The following is a 10,585-nucleotide window of genomic DNA, read 5'->3' as shown; positions in this document are numbered from 1 at the left end:
CCCAGTAAAAAGTAAAAGCAATGGCTGATTCTATAGAGTTAAGAGAGATATGGTTTGCATGTGAAACAAGTCTAGCCGAAAGAGAAAGAGAGACGCACTCACAATAAACGCCAGTGTTGAAATTCTCCCGAGGCTGCTGAACGAATATAATCTCAGCTTTTTCCGTCACTCCGGATGGACAAAAAACATTGCAAACAGGATAAAGATGTGTCCCTTGCCGCGTCATATAATATTAAACACTTAACTTACGCATGGCTCATCAGATAAATATGGACTGAGATTTCCATTCAAAACCATAAAATAAATCCGTTAGCAAATTAATGCTTTTGTTATTTTAATTAATTTTTAGAAACCAAAAAAGCTGCATGTAGGACGTACAAAACCAAATTTGATGCGAATTTAGCGAAAAAAGTTAAAAAGACATACCAAAGGTACAGCAATATATATATAGGCATTGAATGCCTTTCGCATAGATATAGCAAGTTTTTAATACTAACAAAAATGAGATGAAAGGGGATTACAAAAGGATTTTCTTTTTTCTTCCCATTATACTCATTTGAAATGATGTCAGTATATTAACAGGGACAAAAAGCTAAAAAGGGGGCGAAAAAGAAAAAAAAGAAAATTCATCCAAAACATAACAAAGGAACTTTGAGTTAGTACAGTGTCAGCTGCTGCTAGGTATAGCTACGCTTCTCATGAAATTATGACTGTCAGTCCAACTCATTCAAATACTGCATCAGCTAAAGGTACTAGTTCGTCCTTGCTTCTTTTGCATGCTAAAACACCATCACCACTATTGCCCTTCCCCTTTCATCATTATATGCACAGATTCTCATCCCACCTCGTGCATGAGCTCATTCCATTCCAAATATTGGCGTTTGAAAGAGACTTGGTTTTGCATGGGATTGGAATGTGTGCAGGGTAGGTCCAATCCAGTTTCCATAACCAGCACTGTTCTCATAACTAGTATTGCTATTTAGAGAAAAGATGGGCGTGGCGAATGGGATTGAACAGCTTAAAGAAGAAGAGGAGGAACCACTGCTTCCACTTCCATGACCATTACCATGACCACTTTGTTGCTGAACAAAGATGCCTCCTCCACTGAAAAACGCGGCATCGTTATCACTGCCGGTACTTGTGGGGGCATTTGAGAATTCCATGTGGAAGGGTGTCAAACTACTAGTAGTGCCATTGTTGGAGGATGGAAAAGAAGTTGCAGTAACACTAGTAGTGTTCCTGATGCCAGTGTTGTCAAGGGGAGAATTATGGTACCCCAGGATGGACCAGTAATCTGAAGGGTCTTGCTTAATGGGTATGGCAAAGCTTAAGGTGGAGCTCGAAGGCTGTTGCTGTGATGCAAAGGTCACGGATGAAGCCGCTGATGGATCTCGTTCGTCGGATCGGCTTGCCTCGTGGCTCTTGCTCTCAGATGCAGAATCTGTGGAGTTCTTGTTCTTGCCAGATAAACCTCCAATTGGAAGAGTGCTATTTGCAATGCTCTTTACATCGTAGCGACTCATGTCAAAGTTTGTGACTGCATTTAATCCCCTGAATTTGATAGCAGCAATGTCATAGGCCTCAGCAGCTTCTTCTTGGGTGCCTAATTTTTTAAACAACAATAAAAAAAAATGCCCAAGTTAATTTTATTATTACTAAAATATGCAATTGGACTAGAGATAAGGGATTTGGCCATTTTGGTAGTTTAACAAACCTCATTGTCAGCATTATACTTTATGTGTGTGTATAAAAAATGAGGGACTTGTTTCCTTTTCAAAAAAAAGCACGTGTAGAGGATGGAAAAGCAACAAACAAAATAATTGATGTCAAAATATGGAAGATATTGATGACTCACTGAAAGTTCCAAGGTAGAGGTCTTTGTTTCCGGCAACTCTGCCTATTCTCGCCTGCCATCGGCCATGCTGGTGGTGTCTGAATCAATGTATTTTATTCATTCAGAAACAAGAAAGATATCCGCTAGCGACCAAAATGAATGAAAAAGAGGCCACATAACGTTAAAACGTGAAAGTACTAGACAAATACCTCGTCACTCCTCTGTATATAGAGGCCCCCCTAGAGAAACCACTGCTCTTCCTATTATAACATTTAGGAAAATAAATTAAACATTTTCTCATATACTCTAATTAATGTTTCCTGATACTCCGTTAAACCATAAAAATAAGTAACTATATATAATTTTACCTTCGTAGAGAAGCAACAAACTCTTGCCTGGTCATGTTCTTCATCTCCTCCAGTTCCTTCTCATAGTTGGAAATCTGTGAAATGCAAAATAAATGTATTATTACATTAAAGATTATCAACTCGAAGTGTTGAATACTTGAATACACTATAGTATTAACTAAAAAATAAAACAAAAAATTAACCCATTTGTGAAATGAAAGGAATATCCTTCTACTTACGGGAAAGTTGGTGGTGGTAGTTGGACCCCAGTACTTGAGAGCTGCGAGATCGTAAGCCCTGGCTGCCTTATCTTCCTTGTCATAACCACCTATAACACAGAAAAGGAAGAAGAAACAAAAGTCATTTTTTGACTAAAATGATTATCCTAGCTAGAGAAGAATCTGAATCTGGGAAATGCGCAATCAAATTGATGATCATAAATGAACAGTTGTATATATGTATGTGGTTTGTGATGGTAAAACAAAATGATGAGGTCAAGGTAGTAATGATATACTCACCCAGGTAAACTGAAACCGCATAATGAGCAAAAGATCCCCACGAGTCAGTAATCATTCCCCAGGTACAAAAGCCACGCAAAGAAACAAAAGAAAGCACGGTCAGAATCTTCAACAACACCACCAGCACCCATTCACTCACACCACACACAATAACAATAAAAAAAATAGTAATATTTTCATTATCATTAATGAATTAAACGCAGGCACAGTAGCAGCTACTGTAGCACTAAATTCATATTGATGATCCTAAAACCTAGATAGACATGACACTCGTCGCACTACTACACTCTGGTAGCAAACTAGGAGAAGACGCCAAAAAAATATCTAGAGCAATTATTCTAATGCTGCGGCTGCTGATAAATCTGAACCATTGAGAAGGATTTTGCATTGGGATTTGAAATAGCAAGCCACATTCTTTTACTCCCATTTATTCCGGTCACATTGAGTGGACCGTCTCACACTCAGGACCAGATCTCGTGGACCCGGTTTACGCTTCTACCCTCCCCGGCGCACGTTAGACACAACCCCTCTCTCACAACATAAACCTATAGTATTAACTAAAACTAGCATGTATTAATAATAGTATTATTACCTTGTCTTCCTTTCCTGCTTTGGCCTTCTCTTCTACAACTATTGTCCCATAGATGAGCTTCGTATCTTCCCGTCCATCTATGTCTGAAAATAAGAAACAAGACCAGATAAATAAATATATATATATATATATATATATATATATATATATATATATATTATAATGATAAAAGATGGTGGTGGTGGTGGTGGCGATGATTAATAAGATACCGGGTGACGCCGCGGTAGATGGAGGTGCGTTGGCCGAAGGTGTCGACGGTTTTCTTTGGAGAGGGTTTCTGAGGTTCGGTGGTTGGTTCGGCGGCAAAGGCGCGAGGGAAGCACGCGGCTATTGTTGTCTTCAGCTCCGAATCGTACAGGTGGTTGTTGTTGTCGGTGGAGAACTGCGGAAGCTGTGGCGGTGCACACGTGGTGGCGGTGGCTGTTGCGGAGGAACCGCCCAGAAAGTCCTCGAACTTGGGGGCGCCGGTGAATATGGAGAGGTTGGTCGCTCCTCCGCCGGCGATGGGCTCAGGAGGTGCATCCGCCGTGTGGCTTCCTGGAAGAGTATTATTTTAGTGAGAGAAATAAAAAAAAAAAAAACAAGTATAGAGAGAAAGAGAGGAGAAGGAAGGAACCTGTGAGAGAGAGAGATGGATAGGTGAAGGAGTGGAAAAGGGAGAGGGGAGAGGAGGAAGGGTTGGGAAAGTGATTGGAAAGAGAGAAAGCGAGGGAGTTGTTGTTTGGCGGTGATGAACAAGAGTCCATGGTGTGTGTTTTTTATGAATGTCAAAGAGAGATTATTATGGGGTTTTGAAGTTGAGTTGGGTTCTTTGGAAACTGCAATCTATCTGAATGAAAATGAAGAAGGGAAGGTGTGAGATTATGACACAGATATAGAGGTGGTCTAAGAGAGAGAGAGAAAGAGACTCAGCTCAGCTCAGCTGCTTCTTAGGGTTGCACCAAAACCGAGGTTCTTTCTCTTAGGATGGCTGTAGATATGCCACACAACAGTGACATTTCTATGCTATCATTTTTTAAATACTTATTTAAGTGTATAAATATATATAGGTGAGAAATATTAATAATATAATATTTCACGCACTCTTTTAATTTTCTTTTTATTAATTCAAATTTATTTAAAATAATATAATTTTGTAACATATTTAATAATTCTTTTTTTTTAATTTATAATCTTCGATCAATTTTAACCGAGACATGTTTAAAGTAATATGTTTCTAACACTTCCTGCTATATATCATTTTTATGGATATGAATGAATGCAAATATTGTCCATTCCTTCCATGCATATGTATGTACATCTTTTCTTAATATATCCATAAAATAACATTTGGTCTTCTAACCGACAAATATCTAATCCTTATTCAAATTTTGATATTAATATTGATACTGTATGTCAATGATAATAACTTTTATCATAAGTTTTTATATATTAAAATTTATTAAAAAAATAATTAATGTAAAAAAATTATATTATTATTCAATTACAAACTATTACACATCATAATATGTCTGATGACTTTATAGTTATTTTTATCTTTGATAGTTATATCAATATTAACTTTTTATTAATTAACATTGTAAAATATTGTTAATATATTAACATTAACATTAAATTCATATATAAATACTAGTTATTTTCTGTTGTCTAAGATTATTAAATTTAGTTTTGTGTCTATGTTTTTAACAATCAACGTGTTTTTTAACTGCTGATATTAGATCAAATTAGTTTGCGTTTTATTACAATTTTATATTGCATATAATATTTTGAAGAAAAAAAATTACTTGATCTAAATTATATTTTTTTCAATTAATATTATACTTTTTTACGAATTCTCCTATAAATTTTATACTTTTTTATAAATAAAATATTAAACTAAAAAAATAATTATTATACAAATAATAATAAAATAATAAAAATATATAGTAAGACTTATTATTATTATTATTAATAAGTAGGGGAAGAAAACATTAAAATATAGGAAAGCAAAGTGGATACTTTTTATAGGAAGAATGGGCGGTCGCTTCTGACTTTGGCCAAGATTAGAAAGCATTGCTTTAGGATAGAGATAGAGATAGAAATTTGTATGTGAAGCAAATAGGCAATAAAAGCATGGGTATAATTAAGAGATATTTATGGGTCAATTAATTTAGAATATAGAGACCGATCACAGTAAACAATGAACTACTAGGATATCAAGATTGATATTACATGTAAAGGAATTATACATGTGTATATAATATGATAAGGTGATGTATTACTGGGTTTTGGTAATATTTAGGGAAGCAAGACGGAAGAAGAGGGGACAGGGTGACCCCATCATCGCCCATAATGGGGTGAGTTTTGAAACATTGCAGTAGCAAAAAGAAAGATGAACATGGCTGGTCTTTCGCTGTTCATTTTTCTTTATGCACCACTTCAAATTCCCTTTCAAAAATCGTAAAGCAGAGTTTATATGTATATAATCATCCAACTTACCTTAACCGAAAGACGACTACTAGCTAGCTTATTCATCAACAATTTATAGTAATACTTTGTTAATAATAATAATAATAACTCTTTATTTATTAGGAGTACATTTTGTACTTGTCTCTTTTCTTCTTCTATTGTAAAATTTATTATACCGATAACATTCCCCTTAACGAAAGAAGGAACTCTTTAAATCAAGACGAATGATCAAATATGGTGGCCTCTATTTCTATGATGATAAATTGTCTGAATCACGACATCTTTAGTCACATTTTTCCCGCGTGTTTCTTTCTTGCTTTCTCTCTCTCTATTTTATCTATCTGTGTTTTTAAAGCACATCAGAACAACCCTTTTCTTTTCTTTTGACTCCTTATGGCCTCTTCGCGCCATAATTTTTTTATTTTCTTTTTATCTCTTTTATATAAAATTCTCAGTTTTCCTTATTCCTTTAGAAGATCGTTGAGGATAACTTAAAGCAGAAAGTTAAAAAATTACATACATTTCAAAAAAAATATATACACTTTTAACACAAACATCCATATAAGTCTAACAAAATATTAACATACATGAATTTTATTTTTTATTTTTTTTGAGAAAAAACTTGTAAATGAAAAATCATTTTACTCATCTGATTTTAAACTTTTATTTATGACTTCTCTAACCACGATCGACTAATATTTTGCATTTGTAACAGTTTTACACAAAATAAAAGGTGCCAATTTTACTTGAAAGAGGTTATCTATAGAAATTATAATTTAGAATACGATTGAAGTTTAAATATATTGATTTACATATATTAGTTAATTAATTTATAGAAATAATTAAAATTGATAATCGCTAGTATATTGTTATAAATATTTGTTGTGAAATCATAAATTTCAGTGTAGAAAGACAATATCAAAGCTTAAACCTAAGATGTGCAAATTTCTCAAATTCCTTGCCACTAAGTCGACTTTCAGATGTTTAAATAACTAATAATATTCATATAAATATAAAAAAAAATGGTAGAAAAGTTATTTGTTTACAAAGGAATTAGTCAAAAACACTCTCATGCAATTAATAAATAACTTTATTACAGAATTCAATTGAGAGTTCTTATTACACATTAATTAAAGGATTAAGTAAATTTTACATTAATTTAAATTATTTAATATATCAATAAGAACATGTCTTATGAAGTGCTGGCAACACTTGTATCTTATGAAGTGAAATCATCCTTGAATTGAGTACACGATCTCAAATAGTTTTTCTTATATTTCTGCCACATAAAAGTTGTCATTAACTTAAGAAGTAAAACCATCCTTGAATTAATTGGCATTACCTTAAAAGCTGTTTTATATTTAATTTTGAGATAAATACATGGAAACATAAATTGTTTTATTTTGAGGATAAGTTTAATAAAAAACAATTATATAAATTATAAAATAAAAATATTTTAAAGTGAAATTTCAAGTACCCAAATATGAACTATCTTATCAAATTCTATGGGGGTTTATGTAGCAAAAAAATGTAAGGGAAAAAAAATACTTGAGAACTGGAATTTATTTTTTACTTAAAATTTTCAAAATTAATTTTTTAACAAATTAAATAATTAAATTGACTAATAATAGGTGATTTAAATGAAAATTTGAGAAAATATAATTGTGATTTTAGATCTTTTAATTAAATGTGGACTAATATCATATAAAAAAAATTATATTTTACTCTTACAAAAAAATGTGTATCATTTGACCTTAAAAAATGAGCTTATCATATAAATAAAACTTAAATATATTTTTTTCCTTAAAAATTTTCAAATTGATTTCAAATTAATTTTACTCTTACTAAGTATTTATGAAAGAAGATCAAGTAAATTATAATAAAATTAATTTTAAACTGTTAAAATGACTAAAATATAACTTTAGTTAATTTTAATCATAAACATGGTTTCAGAACTTACAAATAAAATAATTGATTTTGTTGTGTAATTAAACCAACACATGTTTTTTTTAAACTTATTATTGGTAGACCACCGGAATTGGTACAGCGGCATCCCCATGCGTGCGATGTGCATGTAGCTCTACGGACACGTACTCAATATTTTAATGTTTTGGTTAAGCAAATTTTGACACGTGTTAAATGGATCTCAGGATGCCATGTCGCAATCTTTTTAAATTCTCTCCCTGACTCTCTGTATATATAAGTTTTTATTTTATTTGTAAATACAAAAAATGCATGTTAATTTATCATATTAAAATATGTGATTAAAAAATTATAAAACATTGAATAATGTATTATTTTTAATAAATAATATATTTTTAGTTTTATATTCAAATTTAATATTTTGGAAATTTTAAAAATATAAATAATTAAAAATAATCCTATATCATATTTAAATTATTTATCATGTATTAAAAATATAATTTTTATGTTCAAAATATTTAATTGTTTATAATTTTTAGTTATTTACAATAAACATATATGAAGTAATGCTATATTTGAAGATATATTGATGATTTAATAATAAAGGATGAAGAAAGAAAAAAGAAATCGGCATTCGAAATTTCCAAAATAAATTAAGAATTAGTAATTAATATTTATCGATAAAAAATAATACTACATTTAAGAATCATTTCTATTATTGTTATAAGAAATCATTTTTTTTTAGACACATCTTACGTGCATGTGGGAGAAGACATAGACGGGTAGCTTGGTTTTTCTTTTTAAAATTTGAGGACTGTCCTCAGTATAGTTTCTAACAATTTTTTATTGATTAATATATATTCAAAATAATGAAATTTTAAATGAAGCTTATTGAAAAGCAAAAATAAAAATTGTGTTCCAAAAATATAATTTAAAATAAAAAGTTTATTATTAAGAATTTTCTGTTAGGGGGTGGTTGATAGATGATAGAGAGAGGGCAAAGAGAAAACGTTTGAAAGCTGGAAGTGGCAGAGGCTGCAGGCTGCTCCGTCAATGCTACGGTATGGCCACCAGTGGGCATTCATATATCATTACTACGGCCAAGGACCTAGGACAATAAATTCACCCTTTATTGCCATTAAATAAATGGCATATGTCAAAATAAATACGGAAACATGTTTCATGGAATACTTGTAGGGTTTCTGGAAGCATGCGTTAGATATTAAATGGAAATTACTGTATTTGCAAAATAACATTCATACTTTTAATTCACTATTTATCATCAAGTAAAAATTCATTTTAATTTCATTACTCAAAAAGAAGTCTACCAGACCCCCAGCGCATAAGTTAGCTGGGGAAAGATTATTTCAATTTAATAAAAATATCAAATATGAGTACTTATGTTTGAATTAAAAAAAAAAACTATAAATATAATGAAAAGTGAATTCAATCAGCCATCAAAAAACTTAAAATTTAATATTAAATTCTCTTCCACCAGCTCATTTGACTCATTTTCGTGAAAAATATTTTGTCATTATATTTGTTCAATAATTCATTAACTTTTAGTAGTGTAATGAGTCGAACTTATAAAATTAAAATATTTCATAATGAAAATTTTAAAAAAAATTAATGTACATGGTAATAAGTGAATATAAATAAACAAAAGAAGTACCGATAAAAAAAAATTAACAAAAGAAGACATGCATGGATCAGGAAATCAACAGCGGGCGCCACAATAGGTTGTCCGTTTGTCTTTTTCTTCTGATTTCACATAATAAAACAGTACATAATAATTTAAATGATAGCAAATATTTTAGATATGTCTGGTTTTAAGAATAAATTTCAAATGATTTTATCTGTATCCTAATCATTCCTATTTTGTCAAAAAAAAAAAACATTCCTATATGCCTGCGTGAGTGTTGGATAGATATATGAGTTGTTTTTCAAATGTTTTAATAGCCTAATTTGCTTATCATCACTTTGTCTTTCAATTCATGTAATCTTTGTATTATTAGATACATGAATATGAATTATTATGACATCAAAATTGCACGTGTTGAGGCACACCCTCTGTATCATTATTGGATAAGATGAAGGATGCTTTCCATTATTGGATGCGTGGTGTGAATTTTAATAGTTAATGGACATCAAAATTACGTGAGAGGCTTTACTTCTCCACCTAAAGATATATTCCTCAATTGTGTAAACAATAATTCATCTCCGCTAAGAAACAAGTGAAGAGAACACAACAGAAAAACTCGATATGTACCGACAGGATCATGCTGGAACTGGAACTTATTGGCCATGCTTCTCAAGGTGCAATAGTAAGGTGAACAAAAATATAAATGAATTAATATAATATAACCATTTTAAACAAGTCTACAATTATTTTATATATTTTGTGGTGTATGTTTGTATATACCAGTTAGCTTAACCAAACTCACAATCAATGTGAGTCTAACACTCACCTAGCACCTTGTTTTTCTGTTTATACATTGAAAAATATAAAACTTATATTTAGCATGTATAGATCAAAGGGTATTTTCAAACACACCTAGCTTTTGTAAGGGGGAGAGAAATCAAATGATGAATAAGAGAAGTTCTTAACAAGAGATAACATGTTACTGTTATCTTTATAAATTTAATTGACTGCATGCAGCCAGTAGCATTCCCTTCCCGCGAAAAAATGTTTGCATTGATCTCACACGTCACTCACTATTCAATCACGCTTATACAGCTCACCACGAGGCTGAAGAACCAAACAAAACAATGCATCCAGCCAGCTGCTTCCTCCTTGATATCCTTTAAAACTTTATCATCAAAAGGGGCATTATTCCATAATTTATCAGGCAGATCGAATTTCCACATTTTCACCAAACCAAAGCTTCATTAGTCATTAGGTAGCATCTGATATTTCATATTA

At 31.5% G+C, this 10,585-nt stretch overlaps 1 protein-coding gene across 1 annotated transcript; it reads right to left on the bottom strand.

Moving 5' to 3' along the window:
• Nucleotides 1–517: 517 nt before the first annotated feature.
• LOC100797828 (AP2-like ethylene-responsive transcription factor AIL5) lies at nt 518–4,498 on the bottom strand. The gene is made up of 9 exons (XM_003541424.5): nt 3,908–4,498; nt 3,501–3,828; nt 3,292–3,374; nt 2,700–2,708; nt 2,421–2,509; nt 2,203–2,276; nt 2,044–2,094; nt 1,856–1,932; nt 518–1,603 (listed from the first exon to the last, which is right to left on the bottom strand). The coding sequence occupies exons 1-9, from the start codon at nt 4,035–4,037 to the stop codon at nt 858–860; spliced, it is 1,587 nt and encodes a 528-aa protein (XP_003541472.1). The 5' UTR covers nt 4,038–4,498; the 3' UTR covers nt 518–857.
• Between the last annotated feature and the right edge of the window lie 6,087 nt (nt 4,499–10,585).

The sequence above is a fragment of the Glycine max genome, chromosome 13 (assembly GCF_000004515.6).
Source record: "Glycine max cultivar Williams 82 chromosome 13, Glycine_max_v4.0, whole genome shotgun sequence".
NCBI classification, from domain to species: Eukaryota; Viridiplantae; Streptophyta; class Magnoliopsida; order Fabales; family Fabaceae; genus Glycine; species Glycine max.
The sequence above is the reverse complement of the archived record's forward strand: the minus strand, read 5'-3'. Positions and strand labels throughout refer to the sequence as shown.

Bases quoted from the DNA above. Each gene is read 5' to 3' on its own strand.
- LOC100797828 (XM_003541424.5), bottom strand. From the start codon at position 4,037: ATGGACTCTTGTTCATCACCGCCAAACAACAACTCCCTCGCTTTCTCT. The intron at 1,933-2,043 runs GTATTTGTCTAG...ACATTGATTCAG, and splicing joins ATATACAGAGGAGTGACGAG to ACACCACCAGCATGGCCGAT. The intron at 1,604-1,855 runs GTGAGTCATCAA...TTAAAAAATTAG, and splicing joins CCTCTACCTTGGAACTTTCA to GCACCCAAGAAGAAGCTGCT.